Source organism: Perca fluviatilis, chromosome 7 (genome assembly GCF_010015445.1).
Source record: "Perca fluviatilis chromosome 7, GENO_Pfluv_1.0, whole genome shotgun sequence".
Taxonomy (NCBI): Eukaryota; Metazoa; Chordata; class Actinopteri; order Perciformes; family Percidae; genus Perca; species Perca fluviatilis.
Window position 1 is genome coordinate 9,697,270 of NC_053118.1, and position 18,429 is coordinate 9,715,698.

Consider the following 18,429-nt stretch of genomic DNA (forward strand, 5'->3'; position numbering starts at 1 on the left):
GACAACTTCATCCTTGAGTGACTATTTATTGATTGATTGAGTCACCGACCAAGGGAGAATTTTGCCTTGAAACGTTATTCTTTCATTATGTACAACAGTTTAAGCAGATCAGTGTTGTGAGGCTTTGAGAGATAAAAAAAATCATAGTTTTGACACAGTCAAAGACAAATTACACAAAGTTAGGTGCTTAAATTAAATACTCATGTAAGTTGCATTTACTCAAAATCTGATTTGACTAATTATGTCCATTAAGTCCTCATTTAAATTTCTTTAACTTTGATGGTCACACTGATTAGTCATCAGAGGATAAGGAAAAATAAACTGTATTAGGACACTTAGCTGCACACATTGCTGTGGTAATAGTCTCACAATGCCAGACCTTCCTCCACAGCACTGCGGAAGAGGGTCTGTCTAGTCCACACAGCATTCCGGGATGGGAGAAAAACGTGCTCTGGTTTATTGGCATTTCTTTAAACCAATCACAATCGTTTGGGCGGTGCTAAGCACCGGACGCAGCAACGGTGCTGCTGCAAAATAGCCTCGGGAAGGAACTTGTTTTGGTGGAATGCGTACGTAAGGAGGCGAGCTCTGGAATTGAAAATGCTGTCGAGTGTGTGATGAGAAGTTTACTCAAAGAAAAGATGAATATAATTTGATTGTCGGTTCTAGCTCGGAGGATGTTTCCCGAATCGACCGGAGTTTAGAATGCCAACACAAAGAAAGAGGAAGGTGAGGGACATCCGGCCGAAAATAAAGGGTCTTCCGGTAGAACTTCCGGCGGCACCGGAACTATCCTGTAAATCACTGGGTCCTTAGAGTCATTGTAGGGGGGGTCGCCTAATTATAGGCTGAAAAATACACTAACGTGAATCCAACATATTATTGAAAAAGATAAATCGGAATATTCGTAAATAACTGCAACAACCTCAGCAACACTGATGATACGATAACTATAGCCACTAAGGTAGCCATCCACAGATACAGTTACGCTTAAGGATTCACTGTGCCTTCCACATGTATGTTTGACATTTAAACATGATGATATATGAATATGTAAATAGTTTAGTGTTGTAGGGCAACATACAAGGTTACACTACACGTTATGTTAGGCCTAGTTTAATATGCAACTCAATACAATATATATATACATCAATCAAATCTCACTGGGAGTGAAGATCTAGTGAGATTTTTCTCCTGAGTCTGGTTGGCTGATGGATGGAGAAATGTGTTGTTATCCTTGTCAGTGCTCAACAGAATATGTTAATTTGTGAGCTGCATGTGTGCCCACAAAAGAGCTGCCTAATCCTTCAATTCAGGGAAGAGTGCAGAGCGATGTGACAGGCCACGCTGAATCCAGAATAAAACACATAGATGTAATCTGCCAGATCAAAGCAGAGTAATAGCACACCGATCCCTGATGCATTGTCTCTCGATGAAGAAAATTCAAATGTGCTGCAATGTCTCACACTCTGAAGACGTGTATTTTTAGCCCACCAAGTGCTGCTCTCTGTAATACATCGAAAGATTTGTTTTGCATGGAACAAACACAAAGAACAGCAAATAAATGTGTATTTCAAATGTTATTGCTCAAGGGGTTTTTGATAAACTGGAAAACATCCGAGATTCTGTTTTATAAATAGGCAGCCGCTCTGGATTTGAGTTTCCTCTTACCATAACCTCGTACTTTTTTTTTAAAGATAAATGTAACACATGCGATTTGGTATATATAAGCAGTTCTTGAATTGGGGCAGTACTCATGACACATCTGATTTGATTTCTGTCCAACTGAGTGCTATTACTTTATTACCCAGTACTGATACCTTTAAAAAAAGGCTAGTTTCCTGCTCCAACAAACCACGAGAAAAGGCCAAAATGTGCAGCTGCTGGAAGTACAAAATGTGGTCTAGTTTGGTTAAAAAGTAGCTGGATAAGAGCTTGGGTTTTTTGCTAGCACCTCCAAAAGCCTCTGTCCAGAAAAGGTCTCAACAGAGCTTTGCAGGTATTGGGGTACCTTTGATTAGGAGAAAGGGAAAAATCAATGTGTGTCCTTTATACACTGAAGCCAGACTCTCCAATTTCTTGACTACTTTTAAGTAGTTCAAAAGAATGATTTTTGTACATACTTTGTGCCCTCACATGCCATATGTGCATGCCATGCAAGCTGCTGGTGTAGAGCACAGGCACCTTTTTTTTATTCCATGTAAAGCTATGTCATGTTCCATAACTAAATCGCATAACTAAAGAAAAACATGATGACTTAAAAATCCCCAGGAATCTATTTAGAACCCAAATCGACAAGTGGAAAATAATCCAAGCTTAACGTAAGTAGGAAGGCCACTTTTCATATGCTTCCTTTTCAAAAAAATCTTCTTTCACGTGTGATTTCAGTAGCCCCTTTTACACACAGATTCGCAATACTGCCGTAAAGAAGATCCGCCGGCTTTGCGTTTTTACACTGAACCAAACATTGGAGGGCACAGTGTGTGATTTTAGATAGCATGACACGTTCTGGAAGCAAAAGAGGCTTGACGTGTAACACAACACAGTCTTGTCGCTGTCTAGTGTCTGCGTGTGTGTCCTTTAAAGACATTGATTCCGCTCTGTGACTACCTCCGTTTCCGGTATTCCGTGTCCGTACCTTTTTTTTTAAGAGCTGAGCAGTCATCTCAAAACATCCCCACCTTGAACAGGCTGTGTGAAATGGGGCTAGTGTCTGATTGAAGCGACCCACATCCACTCCTCTAACTCCAGTTTTCATCAGAACCAGCTGAGTGTTGGGCTGGACCCGAATCTGAGTTTTTGAATTGGAATCGGCTTTGGCTGTTCAATACGAAGATTCAACTATTCATTCCTGTTTATTTCAAGTAGACATCTGACAATCATAAAATCCATTGGCAGGAGTTTCAACGAGGATTTCGACCACATAAACACAGTCAAATGTGGTGAAATGCAATCCGCCACGGTTTCATAATGACCACAAAATATTTTGACACTTCTCAAACGGGTGGCAGTCCACGCAGTCTGCCCAGGGGGGGTCACTGACTCGCATTCTCCTCCGTGGCTTTAGGTCGGCTTGGAAAGGCCCAGGGTGAAGGTGGCTCTCGGCTCCGTTCGTAAGCTTTATGGCACCAAAGTATGGGGTCTAATAGCTTAAGCGATACATATGTCTTTTCAGCTTTTCATATGTACTGTAGATATACATCTGATCTAACATATAACAGATATACATCTAATGTTTAATATTTTTGTTTATGTATGCAACTTTCGCCAAGCCAAATTCCACATAAGTGTACTCATTGTGGCAATAAAACCATTTCTGATTCTGATTCTGATGTAGTGCACCCTATATCAAATAAAGTATTTAAATATAATCAGTTTGGGAATGGTGGTAAATGTCTTGAAATGCAGTGCCCTCCAGAGAATCAATGTCCCTGCTGCATCTTCATTCTGTGTGCGCATTCTGTGTGCGCTCTATGTCTAATATCCTTTGTTTCTCTATCACACACATCCCAGAGTGTGCTCGGGAGGTGGCGAAAATGGTGGGGAGTTGAGTGTTTGGGTTTGAGGTGTGGTGGTGGGGGTAAGGCGCCGCAGGTCACGGCATTGGAGATCTTCAATCTCACAGTAACGCATTCTCGAACCTTCCTGTTTATGATGCGAAGCTGAACAGCCCGGCGGGCAGTCGCAGAGACGACTGGAAGGACAGCAGTCTGCTGACAAGCAGCGCAGACACTTCCCCCCTTAGCCTGTTTGATTAATGCAGCCTAATGAAGCTAAATGAAGACTGATAGTCATCACGGAGAGAGACAAAGAGAAAAGAAGGATGATGAATAGTGCCGAGCCTCCTGAGACTACAGGCAGGGCAGAGGAGGAGACAGTGGCTGCACAAGCTGTCTGTAAAACACAAACCTAAAGAGAGAGAAAGAAGAAATCCAATCTTCGCTTCGCACTCTGAGACTCTGTTCATTCCCCCGCCTGGATCCCAGCAGACAGCCACGCTACTGCCGCTTGGGCACATGCGAGACATTGAAATTGCCACGATGAAAAGGGAATATATTTTTTATCTTAAAGTGATGGTTCAGAGTAATTCACCCTAGGGTCCTTTGCACCATGACCTCGAGCCAAACACCCCCCCCAGAAGCTTTTTTCACCTGGCTCGAACATTGGGAGAGTTAGCTAGAGTAGCGTTATCAGCTGAATATCTTAGCGCAGGGGCTAACGGACCCACGTTTGTATCTCGTAAATTACCCCACTAATAATGCCCGAAATCATACCAAACGTCTACAAGTAGTACAAATAGGTTATGCTCTCATAAAACGATGGATTGGAAAGTTTGTAAGTACACCAGAAGTTTATGTAAATAACACTTTCCTGCTGACTTCTGCTCTCTGCTGTTGTTGCTGCTGCTGTAAGACGAGTGCTTAGGGCCGTCTACAAATTACAACACCGAAAAGAGATGCAACAAAAATATTTATTAATTTAATTTTTTTTTTTAAGTAAGTGCTGTAGTATAACTAGCAGGAGACAAGTAATAATTGAGGTAAGTTTGGAGACATTACCTTATTTAATCATTGAATTAATAAATATTTTTGTTGTAACTCTTTTCGGTGTAGTAATTTGTAGACGGCCCTAAGCACTCGTCTAACTGCAGGTAGCAGCAGCAACAGAGAGCTGAAGAGAGCAGGCAAGTGTTCATAAACTTCTGGTGTACTTACAAACTTTCCAATCCATCGTTTTATGAGAGCATAACCTATTTGTACTACTTGTAGACGTTTGGTATCATTTCGGGCATTATTAGTGGGGTAACTTACAAGATACAAACGTGGGTCCATTAGCCCCGCGCTAAGCTATTCAGCTGATAACGCTACTCTAGCTAACTCTCCCAATGCTTCTGGGGGGGTGTTTGGCTCGAGGTCATGGTGCAAAGGACCCTAGGGTGAATTACTCCGAACAATCACTTTAACTGTTTTGCTTTTTGTTCAGTTATAATTAGGGCTGGGTACCAAATTCAAGACTTTTTAGGCACCGACCGAACTGCCTCTAAAGTATCGAGTATCGAAAAATGCCTCGTCATTCCATACCCAAGGAGTAAATCTCATCATCGTCAGTGAGCCAATAAGCGTGCAGCATGCTTCTACCAAGATCTAATAATGTTTGTGATTGGCTGTCTAACGCTACACGTCGTAGAGACACGCAGGAAATACTCTACGTTAAGCACAGAGTCAGGGCTCACGTAGTAGGAGCTGGAAAATAAATACAAAGATTTTGGCTGTAATGTTTGAATGTTTTGTTTTGTTTTATAAAATTGGTATTGAAAGAAGTATGGCTCAGGATCCGGTATCGAAGTCACGGTATTGGTATCATATAATTAGGGATGGCTTGATAACATTTTCTCATTTCCGAACCACAGCATGTCGATATGGACACATAACCGGTTTTCCTCTAAAATGTGTATAACTTTTCAGGTATCTAGCCTATATAAAAATATGATGCAGACACTGTCAATTGAATAAACACATAGATACATGTTTCAATTTTGCAATACTGCTGCTCCCTTACTATTGGACTTTTACTAATTTTCCATGCATTTTGAAAGGAATTCACTGACTTCTTGTACAGACTTCATCGTCTGGTGAATGTTAATATTCACAGCAAATGTCAAGTTAATCTGGCCAATATAATTCTTAAGATATTAAAATGATAGAGAGACAGACTAACCATCATGCCAATTCTTATATTTTTGCATTCTGTTGCATGTGTCATTGGGTTATGTAGATTTAGGCTATTTAACTACTGACCCCCCAGTGGGCAAGTCATTACAAACTTGCTGTGGTAATATGTTTATAATTATAAACAGACATCTGGAATATTTCCAATTGATGGAATGGTGCAGACATAGGAAATATGGAGTCTCTCAAGAATTTGCATATTTCACGTAGAGTTGTGACTTTGCCATAACAGGTAAATGGTGAATGGACTGCATTTCTATGGAGCTCTTATCCAAAGTGATTTACAATTTGTCTCTCATTGACCCTTGCACACATTAACTCACACACCAATAGCTGCAAGCTACCATACAAGGCACAGGCCCAATCATTGAGAGAGGTTGGGGTTCAGTTCCTTGCTCAAGGGCACTTCAACATGTGGACAGTAGGAACCCTGCAATTAACAACAACAACCCTCTCTACCTGCTTAGCCACAGTCACAGGCACGTAAGGTTTCTTTCCTAAAATGGATTCTGGGCTCCTGGAAAACCTTCTGTCATAGCAACATGCTAATATTGCAAATTATAACACAGGGGATGTTTTGTGCATCTTAAAAAGGTGGTTGATAAATCTATGTAATTCTCTTCAACAAAACCAAAAATTATAGAGAAAAATAACTACTGAAAAATAACTTCTCCTGACACACACAGGATCCATCTTTTCTCTACAACGGCCTTTCATATGTGTACATTTTGTCCTGAGAATTAACAGAAGTGGCCAGTAGAGGTTTCATGTAGTAAACACACCATTAGAATGAGCTATGACTAACAGCTGGGAGGTGAACTAAGTCTGTCCATTACAGAGCTGAGAGAGCTGCCAAGGGGCCGAGCGCTGAGTGCTGTGGCTCTATCAGGGCCCAAGTACTAATGCAGGCCGACACCTACTCTCTGTTCAAGTCAATGAGATATATGCTAAATGGCCTGGCTACATGGGAATACAGGCTGTATATGGTAAAGGGTACTAAAAGGGTAGGATTAGCAATTTAAATACCTTGTTCTGACTGCATGTGAATGGTCCACCAGGGAGTAATGATGCTAACACCCCTCCTTTCTTCAGTACGGACAATCTGTGTGGTGCACACGCTGCCACAGGCGAGCTCTCACTTTCCCTTCATTCCGTTCTTTCAGTGACATACACACATGCACACACATGTATAATATAAATAGATGTATACAGTCATCTAGGCATATATTCAGACACACAAAAAGCAAATGCACGCACACATACATACACACACACACACACACACACACTGTAGCAAACCTTCAAAAGGAGCACATCAGTCAAGAAATGCAATCACCCAAAGCAAATATAGCCTACCTCCACTGTTTTCACACACAGAAAAACAGTCACTCAAATTACCTTCTGTGGCTGACCAGCAGAGCATACACAAACAGCAGCAAACAACCTTGCCAACACTCACAGTCCCAGAGGACATTTCCCCGATTTGTCAGTATGATACAGCCACTGGATATCATCTATCCTCCACGTAGAAAGATTTCTGAAGGCTGATGCTGATGATATTTGGTTGTTGCCAATTTTCTGATCATTTCTACAGTATAAATGTGACATTTCTTGTCAAAATGTGTGGGTTTTTAATAACTTCTGATTTTTTTATTCTAGTGGTAATCGTCGAGTACCAAATGTTAGGCTGAATTGTGGAAACATGCAGAGTATTTCCATCTGATGGAATGGGGCAGCCATACAAACATGAGTCTTGAGTTTGAATATTTCACTGGTTGTAAACACAATGTTGCTTCAATGAAGCGCAAATACACAATATGTGATACTGTCAGACAGTGGGGAATATGATAAATTTGACAACCTTAAAGCACCTTGAAGTGAAATAAAAGGGCTAAAACTGGATATTAAAGGTGCAGTAGGTAAGCCTTATGAAACTAAATTTCTGTCATATTTGCTGAAACTGACCCTATGTCCAAGTAGAACTACATGAAGCAGGTAATACATAAAATAAATCCAGCTCCTCTGGCACCACCTACAGCCTGTAGTGTGATTTGCAAAAATCCACCGCTCCCTGTTCAGATGCACCAATCAGGGCCAGGGGGGGGGGGTCTAACTGCGTGTCAATTACTGCTCATGCGCACGCATTCATTCTCCCTTGTGGGGGGAGGGGCTTAGGAGACCGTTTTGGGCTTTAGCAGAAAGGGGGGAGGGACTGAGAAGTTGTTGACATTTTTTGGCTAAGTCCTGGATCTTCGCAATCCTACCTATGGCTAGCCTAGAAATCTAGACGCACCCTAGTGGCAGCAAATGTAATTTGCAGCCAGGGGGGTCTAGGCACTCTCCGTTGGCTTGCGAGCTGGAAAAACCAAACTCTGGTCAGGCCAATCACATTGTGTATAGAGTCGGTGGGCGGGCTTATGGCTGCTGCTGCTGCTGGGAACAGCGGTCTTCTGGAAGACTTGGAGTTAAGCTTTTCTTTGAGGAAAGAACAAAGAACAGTATTGAAATCATTCTTAAAAAAGGAAGATGTGTTCTGAGTTTTGCCGACCGGATACAGCAAAAGTTTAATCTATCAACTAGCTCTGCTACCTTCTTTGCTTGTAGCGCTATCCTATTGCGTGCAGAGATAATTTGAAAGACAACCATTTATCACTCCCCTCGGATTGAGCTCCGTCAATGGTGAGTTCCCAGACCCAACATCTTGATGTGGGGCCATACCTAAACCCAACAGGAAGTCTGCCATTTGGAATTGAAAGTTCAAAATTAGTGCAATTTTGGTCATTTCCACATGTCGTACAAACTCCTCCTAGAGATTTCATCCAATCAACTTCAAATTTGGTCTGTATATAAAATAAAAAACTTTTCATCATAGGGCATGGCCGTGGCGGGGCGGCCATTTTGTGCATTTTTCCATCGAAATAGGAAGTGGGTGTAACTTGAGTGTACATTGTCCAGTTGGCTCGAAACTTTTCAGGATTCACAAGAGTTCAACCGTGACGACATCTACAGGCCGATATTGGCTCAAAGTCATAGCGCCCCCTAGTGGCAACAGGAAGTAGGCCTAAAAGTCTTTAACAAACTCCTACTAGAGATTTCTTCCAATGGATTTCAAATTTGGTCTGTACCATCCCAACACCTTAAAGATGAAAAGTTATTAAAAGAAAAACTCTTTGTTAAGCGGTGTGGGCGTGGCGCCCATTTTGAGTGTTTAGCGATGAACAAAGAAGTTGTTGTAACTTTAGTCTATATTGTCATATCTGCCCAAAATTTCTCATGTTTGACAAGGGTCCAGGCCTGAGGACATCTACAGGCCAAACTTGACTTTCGGTCATAGCGCCTCCCGCTGGCAACAGGAAATCCGCCTTACATGACAAACTTTTTCCGATTTACATGAAACTTATAATGTGGGGTCCACATGTGATATTGACCCCCCCGCCCTGTAATTTAACCATGCCCATGTACTCAGGCCACGCCGCCTTTTATAACTAATGACCCATTTGATGTAGACTATTGTGTGAGGTGTCACTGAACTCAGCAAAAAGTCCCCCCCCTATATGCTTAATGCCCCTTTAATAACTAATAACCCGTTTCTTGTACACTATTGTGTGAGGTATCATGTTACTCAACAGAGAGTTCCGTTTTCATTGGTCATGGTTTGCCCGCCCCCTATGCTTTAGCCACGCCCCTTTCACAGCTAATTAACTGTATGACGTAGAGTCTTGTATGAGGTATCATTGAACTCAGCAGAGAATTCCCTTTTCATTGTTGAAGATTTGCAGTGTCTGAGTGCCGCTCAAATACCCGGTCACAAGGAGCGCTGTCCGCCAGTAACCCTGACGCGCGCAGAGGAGCAAGGGCCCGTCCAACACTGCTTGCAGCTTTAATTTTGGTTTCGATCTTTTTGTGGGAACAATTTAGAATAACTTAAGCCTTATCCTTTAAATGGTTGGAGGAAAATTAATAAAGGATACATAACTGTACAAAGCTCTGATTCAAGCCTGAAAAACCTCCACTGAGAATCAACTGAACCTACATTTACCTACATTTTTAACAATCTGAAGCAAAACCCAATGACAGCCCTCTGAGTGATGCCTTCATTCAGGCCAGTGTAGGAAAGGTTCATGTCATCTGTTGTACAGCCTGTTTACAATATGAAAGATTTGTATAAACTGCAATCAAACATCTGGAAATAATACAGTACATGTGCAAAGATATTTTCACTGCAGGTGTTACAGACTGTATCAGAATGCTATCAGCAATTCTGTATCAAATAAATACTATAAATTGGCAACAAGATTATTAGTTTAACTTTAGCTTCATCTTCTATGTCTTATAGTATGTTTCTAATATTTTCTACGTAGGTATTAAGTAAACCAGAAGCATCCTTTAAAATAATAGGACATGTCTTTCAACAAGCCAAGCATAAACACTGTAGGAACTATTTTACAATCCCCTCTCAGTGAATAAGTATGATTAGGAGCAGCCTTTTGCATCAGGTCATCATGTGAAGTTATAATTCTGCGGGTACTTAACCAGAGATTTTCTTCTCACTGCATTTATAACAGGATTATGACTATCTGCTGCTGAGCCCTGTAATCAAATGTTGCACCTTCAAACATACAAATTGTAATGTTCCACCCTCCTTATTCATCCCTATATTTATGTATTGCCGTTCTGCCTGCTGGAGATAGCCCAAAGGATTTTCCCTGCTAAGTGTTCCTCCACATGGGTTACCCTCAGGGATGTATTGCAGCGTAAACGCACCAGAATACAGTTTACACAGCTTTTAATGAGACTAAAAGTGAAAAGAACACTATTTTTATGTAGTTTTAATTAACTCCTTTGCCAGGGTCTGATTATTCCGGCAAAGTCACAAAATGATTTACGGCAGGAAGACCGGTTCTACAGTCACACATTCTGAAGGGTCACAGATTTTGGCGTAACTCCGGAAAAGCCTGTGTTTAAGTATCCAGCCAGGTAAAGATAGCAGGAGATTTCTTTATATAGGCCTTATTGTTTTTTTTATTTTATTTTATAAGTAAGTTATCTGTTGTAGTTAACAAACTTCAGGCTTCTGAACCAAACACCACCCAATCGGACATGTTTCAGCAGTAATGCGACCCAAAATTGGGGAGAATTTAACAACACTGGCAGCCAAGATGACATATTTTACTGCCATTAGCAAGTAGCTACAGAGTTAACACTGCAGTGGCTTAAAAAAAAACACTCCAGTCCTGCCTACATGGAGCAGATGACCAATCATAGAAGGCCGGAGTAGGCCGGCTTAGAGTTGCGTAACTCTTAGCCGGGAGTACAAACTGTTGAAACCAGAGCGTTCAGAATAGTTGGAAATCTGAACACTTTTGCTCACGGGGATTTCTGATAATCTGAAACTATAACATTGTAGATATGACAGAAAAACGGAAAAGCAAAACGTGTTTTTGTCAAGGAACCACATCGCTTCACTTTGCAAGTTTGGCTCAAACTCATCACAACACCAGACGCTGCTGGCACCGCACAAGGCAATAAGGAAATACTCTGGATTTTAGCCAAGAATCACCATATTATCATAAGCATGGGGACTTTGAAGAGACGCTGTTGTGAATTGTGCTCCAACCGAGTTTGGGCTGTAGTTTTTGGATAATAGCTTGCAGGTGCTGGCAAGATTTCTTTTCAACATGTAAATATCAACACCGGTTTTCTCTGGTGCCATTACCACTGTACTAGTATTACTGAAGACATTTCCTTTACACTGCTGAATCTGTTGCATCACAGCAGATCCGCTGGTCCCTCTCACCCTGGACGCAAACAGTTTGAACCTTTCCCCCAGAAGGGCCACAACCTCACCCCATAAAAAGTTTCTTCTCCTCTGCAGTCAGCCTCACCAACAAGGCCCCCGTACCCCCCACTGTCATTGAACCCCCAACCATCCTGGACTATACATCTCCCCATTGCACATAATATACTTCTTTGCATTCTGCACTAAACCCATTCAGCCTTCTTTCTCTTACACAAAACAGCTATTTTGTATATATTTGTGTCTGTTTCTGGATTCATTGGTTATTTCCTATTTAATGTTTAATGTTTGTTTGTGTATGTATGCACCAATCACCAAGGCAAATTCCACATAGGGTGGCAATTAACTCCTTTCGATACTCCTTTGTGGTTACATTTTATAATGCTATGTGCACATTATACGCGCCTTTTGATTAATTATTCTACACAGTTTCTTCTGCATTGTGTTGGAGACTGACACATTGAAAACAGTTCACACAGCTCCACAATAAATCACTTGAAACTTTTTGCTCCACTTATCATCTTATTAACTCCCTCAGGACCATCCATTCCTGCCCAGTCTATCACCCGGCGTCTCCATCCTAAACACCAGGTAACCGGCTGCATGTGTCATCTTTTTTTTTTTTTTTTAAACGAGGCTGGCCTAAAGCTCCACAATTTTAATTACCATAGCCTACAGGAATGTGTGGCTGCAATGAACAATGTTGCTGCTGTAAGCAGTCCAAAAAAAATAAAAAAAATGCAGCCGCGAGGGACTAAACACTGGGAGATGAAGAACACTATGACGTGCTGAAGATCCAATTTCAATCATGTATTCCTTCACACGTAAAATACCACTAGTACAGCAGTTGCCAAATGCAAAATGAGTTTGTGATGTGAATAGAATGCAACAGAAAGTGTTCGCTCCCAGGCTCACCCCATCTCTGTCAAAGCCCAAAAACCAGATGAACAGGGGAAACAAACAACTATATATCACTTCCGCCCAAACCCCGGTGAACACGCCCACCACCTACAATATCAGTGCATAATATAATAATTAATGAATAACACAAATGAGACCACAAACATTAAGGCTGGGTACAGAATTCAATACTTTTAAGGGAACCGACCAAATAGCCTCTAAAGTATCGAGTATCGAAAAATGCCTCGTCATTCAATACCCAATTTCAATACCTAAGGAGTAAAACTCATCAGCGTCAGCCAATAAGTATGCAGCATGCTTCTACCAAGATCCAATAATGTTTGTGATTGGCTGTCTAACGTTACACGAGAAATAAATTAAAAGATTTGTGTGGTAATGTGTCATTTTTGTTTTGTTTTATAAGATTGGTATCGAAGTCACGGTATTGATATCCGTACTGTATCGACATTTTTTGAACGATACCCAGCCCTAATAAACATACAGGAGAAACACGTGGCTCCTACAAACAACATGATGTGATAGACATCATTTGGGTTCAATACTAAAGTATAAAAATAATTTCTGTGCCTAGTCCCAGACATCAATAAGTTTCCTCTGAGGAAAACTCTCTACAGGATATCCAAACTGTCAGTGTGTCATGAAGGAGAGAGCTCTGTGACTGTAGGGGGTGAAAGTAGTGGCTGTGATAAGCCACGATTGCCAAAGCCTCTAATGCACCCACCTCTAATAACAATGCCTTCTTTCTGATCCCACCCTGTGACCAAGTGTGCCACAGGTGCGCCAAGGAAGCCTGGCCACGAAATGATCAAAAGTGCGTCTGGCATGCATCCGGCCCACTTGGAATGGCACACCTGACAGATGCTGCGCCACTGGTTAAGGAGGGGAACAAAAGCTCTGTTTTTCTTGTAAATTTGTAAGCTTTTTCTTGGAAATGTGCCACTTTAATATCAGACAAATCTGATACGGTTTCTTTCTCATAAATGTCCGACTTTAATCTCGGAATATGAATTGAAACCATAACTCCCAATCTTCTTGCCATGATTTGCTAACTAAATCCAACTGAAGACGGACATTTAGAACATTAAGCTCTGACCTCAACACCTTTACCTTTCACTGCTATGTCAGAGTACAACCGTTTCCTACACGCTTCCATCACAAGATCCAAAACATCATTAACTTTTGGTAGAACAGGCTCATTGGTCACACTTTCTTTTACGGTTTGGAATTTTAGAATAGATCCAAACAATTTCCAAGAAGTTCCATGAAAGGACTGTCTAATTTCTTATTGATTATAGTGAAAAATAGAGTGTTCAATTGCTACATTTCCATGGAATTGCTAGCGCTACCTAGACCTAGTCTTTCAGCCAGCTGAACATGCAAAAATTCAGAAAATATATGTTAAAATAAAAGTCTGGCTATAAATATATACCAATAAATAAATAAATTCATAAAGAAAAGGATGTTTTAGTGGGTTGAAATTGAACTTTTCTTTCAAGGAAAATTCCATTTCCCCTTTAATTAGTACTAAATTTTCTTTGCAGTAAACATTTAGGAAATTATGTAGAATTGATTGACCCTTAAAATGAAGTGTCATAAAATCAGATCACCAAATGTGTTGTGTTTAATTTTGCATTCAATGCTTTCATGCTTTTAAGCTTGAAACACATGCAAGTACATTAAAAACACATGACTACACATGGCTTATGCATGGACTCATGATATTGTTCAGACTCAGCGCACCAAAAGGCATTGACCCAGAAAAACAGTGGTTGAACTTGGCTCCCATGACAGCTGGGAAGGGCCAAAAGGAAGCGCAATTTTAAAAAAAGACAGCTTCATCCTGTTGTTGCCTGCCACAGCGGCACTAATTGCAACGCAATTACTTTGAGTAGCCGGTAGTTTTTGAATACATATGTACAGGGTGCGATTTGCGTGGGGGGGGGCGGGGGAGATTTCCCCCTTTCTGGTCTACATATCCCTGCCTCTGCTGAATTATTTGAATCCCCGGTGTGGACAAAATGTATGGGGTCAATGCTACTTTACCAATAAACCATTATCTACCTAAAATAAAAGTATTTTAGGATACATGGTAGTTGTCATACAGGGATGACAGTTAAGTTTAGGCACCGAAACGACTGGTTAGGAAAAAGATCGTGATTTGGATTGAACACTCCTGAGGAACGAACAAGCGTTTCCTGGGGGAAAGTAGGCTATTGTGTTTTCGCCGCAAAGTGAACTCCGCTCTCCGGCTTGTAAGCGCTGTGTTTTATGTTGACGCCACGTTGTGCTACTTCATTTTGAGATTATTTTACATTGAATATTAAGTGTTTTGGCATGGCTGACTGTATCCATGATATTGGAAGGAGGATTTAATTCTTGCATGTTTTTTTTTTTAATCAAAAAACCTTGCACATATAGGATACTGTATGATACAGGCATAAGAGTTTATGCTTTGCCTCAGCAAAACATGGTGTGTTATAATTGTAGCATACATACCCATTGGCGTGCCAACCCCGTAGGCTTTAGAGTCAATGAGGCCTCCAATCTGGGTGAGGTTGCAGTTGCGCTGGGTGACAAACTCGATGGTGGTGGACTCCATGAGGAATGCGTAGTCCGACGTGAGCACACGGTGAATGCCTTCTTCGATGTTCTTTACCATCACCGAGTGCTTCCGACTGCTCATGAACTCCCACATCTTATCATACGTGGAGATCTTGGTTTTCTGTGAGGAGACACAGAATGGCAATGTGAGTAAGAAAATAAATCCTAACTGAGACACAAGGAACATTGTCACATGTATTTATTGTAAAAGCCACACTGTGGTTTGATGAATTTGAAGTTCTAGGTTGGAGGTTAATGAAGAATTATTTCTGTCTCTCACTAACAGAACAATGAAAGACAGAGCAATCAAATCCCTCATTATATATAGTATATAAATAGTACCAATGTATACAGCTCTATCAAGGACTGCAGAATTATTTGTATTTAATTATTTCTCCAAATTGCATTATGCCTGAGGAGAAGCATGTTAAATAGCAGCAGTAGATTTTTTTTTTTTTTACTTTATCTCAACATGTAGTGTGATTTTGTATGACCGTACATCTCTGTTGTCTGTGCCGCTGCTATCACCTATAGTTAGGATCAGCAGCGGCGTTGTCAGTAGCAGTGTGCCTCACTTTCTACACCTGTAATCACGGAGAAAAATCCAAGAGCACATACTCTCCAGGGGAGCAGATTTGAAGGCATTTTTGAAGCCATTTTAAACCTAATTAAGTCACATCTTCAAGGTCCTGGCCGCCATTATTGTGTGTAATGACTTTTTGTGGCTGGTCGATATTTTAGATCAACTGGGTGATTTGCGGAGTGCCTATCAGAATCTTTTCGGAGTCACCCTTGACAAATCAGGCGATTGAGCATGCAAGCTTCAGACTGCTGATAAGGCGAGAGCGGTGGCTGTGAATACACGGCGAGTCGGATAACCACCTACACTCCAAGTCAGGCAGAGAGCCGTGGAGGGCTTCCCAGAGCCTTCACATGGGGATCCAGAGCTGATTGCACTTAAACCATACGAGAGATCTTGGAAAATGCAACGGGTACACCAGTGAATAGCTGTCAAATTCAAATAGTAAACAAATCCAAACTAATCCAACCGTAGCATTGCAGAATGTATAATATCCTTTTTGTTTAGTCAAACTGAATCTGAATATTCGAAATCCTGCAATAACTAAAAGAAATACCAGGTCAAAAAAAAAAAAGAAAAAAAGCTCTCTGCTGTCTGATCCTCTGAAATCATCATCACCACATGCCTGATAAAGTTTCCCTGGGCCTGCCTCTGTTGGAGAATGCTGTCCTCTTTTTTTCAGTTTCCCGTATCTGTAAAATCAGCTGGTTAATCCTGTCATCAAATCGAAGTGGCTGTAGATTAGCAATGCTTCACATTCTGTAGATTTTAGTCACGCATTTTGTTCTGTAAATCACAAGGATTGTTCACACGAGCTGAAATGTTAGGCAGCGTTGACTCATGCGGGGTGATTGGGAGGAAAGAGCAAGCCGAAACCACAATCAGCCGTAGTTAGATCAACATGGCGAGTGAGTAATCCGCTCTATTACTGCTTGAGTGAATATTTACACTGTGTATTAACTGGTTCATGTCATGAAATTGCATACACCAAGACACATTTAAGATTGAAAGGGATATGGGATATGAGCTTCCAATGCAATTGGTCAATTGAATATGGGTTTGTGAAGGCAAAAATATTCAACATTCAATTGTATTCAATATGACAATTTTTACACCAGAACATGATCAAAGTCTCCTAATAGATCCCTTCATATATAGTCTTGCTTTGCCAGACCTTCCTCCACAGCGCTGAGGAGGAGGGTCTGGCTAGTCCATACAACATTCCTGGATGGGAGAAAAACGTGCTCTGATTTATTGGCATTTCTTTAAACCAATCACAATCGTCATGGGCGGTGCTAAGCACCGGTCAGAGCCGCGATGCCGCTGCAAAATAGCCTCGGGAAGAAACTTGTTTTGGTGGAACATATGTACGTCCAAAAGATGTTTTGGACGTTTTTTTATTGTCTGAGCCCACTAGATGGCGTTTTTGATTTAACCCTTGTGTTGTCTTCCATTCGACCATGTACTTGTCGTACTTGCACTTTTTGTGACGTTTTCGTCGGCCTCATTTATGTGTTTTGGCAGATAACTCAATGCATGCAAATGGGACACTTTCAATTGCAATTTCTCTTCCGTAGTAATTGCTATAAACACGAAACTTGTGATGCTCGTTCGGCATGCCACTCTGAGGCTCTATACCAAATTTGGCAAAGATCGGCTGTTAGGGGGCACTATAGTCAACGTAGACCAGTTTTGGCCCTTTTACTCAATCAATGTTAATCGGATATTTGCAACGGCAACGCACCGCAGACGTCGCGGCTCACGCCCTCGATATTTCCTGACTTTTGCCTCCCCACCGTCATGCTTTGGGTCCCGCTTTCGCACGCTTACCCGGGTTGTCGGGGGCGACTCGCGTCGGGGGGGGACTGGTGCCGGGAGGCTTGGACCCCGTCATAACTGCTTGCAGTTCTAGTTTATATATGTAATTTGTATATCATTTGCAAAAACTGCACAGGATGAAGCAGCACACTCACACAAGGGTACACAGTATAGCATTGTTCACACAAGTTAAAGTGATGGTTATACAGTATCTGTGTATTCATCAATATAATATAATATAGCATAAGCGTTCACAGTGTGGGTGCTGTAATTTTTATTACAGAAAATATTTGACTACTATAACAGGCATAACTGCATTACAGGTTCTACAGTAAGCATTTGTTCATAATGCAGTAATTCTGTGAAAACAGCAGAAATTTGTTACAGTGTATACATTTTATCAAATTTATTGAACTATAAGTCCAATACATTTCTAAAATCTATCTACTGTCTGCCTTGATTAGTTGTGTGAATAACATTCAGTGATTTTCAGTGAGGTTAAAGCTATAGTGCGTAGTTTCGGTCTCCCCCATGAAGAATTCTGAGTAATGACAACAAAACTGTTGGCATGTCCACATGATACAAGCCTTACGTGACCGTGCACCACCCCCACCCCTCTTCCACACAGTTGCTTGTAACCAAGGAGGACACAGAGGATTACAACAACATGATGGACACTTCAGAAGAGGTAATTATATTCACTCGAATTTCTGCTCGGGAAAGTCGCCGGACGCCACAATCTTCTGAACATAGCCATGCTGAGAAATACAGAGAGAGTTGTGTGAAGCAGATAGTCTTAATTAGCTTTGTAGCAACTCATTTGGCGATGGTTATAATGTATCGGACGTTCATTAATATCAAAAAGTTACGCACTAAAGCTTTAAGCTTATTGTGATTTATCTTGTCTTGAGCGTAGTTGGAGGAGCTCAGTCCCAACATCAGAGAGCAGAGGAGCTGCTGCAGTGCGATGATTAATAACTCCG

The 18,429-nt window shown here is 41.3% G+C and overlaps 1 protein-coding gene across 2 annotated transcripts in view; it reads right to left on the reverse strand.

Annotated features, from left to right (window-relative positions):
• grik2 (glutamate receptor, ionotropic, kainate 2) overlaps positions 1-18,429 on the reverse strand; it is a 305,612-nt gene that overhangs the window by 33,975 nt on the left and 253,208 nt on the right. For both annotated transcript variants that reach the window (XM_039805547.1, XM_039805548.1), the window contains exon 14: positions 14,944-15,169. In XM_039805547.1, coding sequence (XP_039661481.1) covers positions 14,944-15,169 — 226 coding nt within the window. The remainder of the gene's footprint in view (positions 1-14,943; positions 15,170-18,429) is intronic.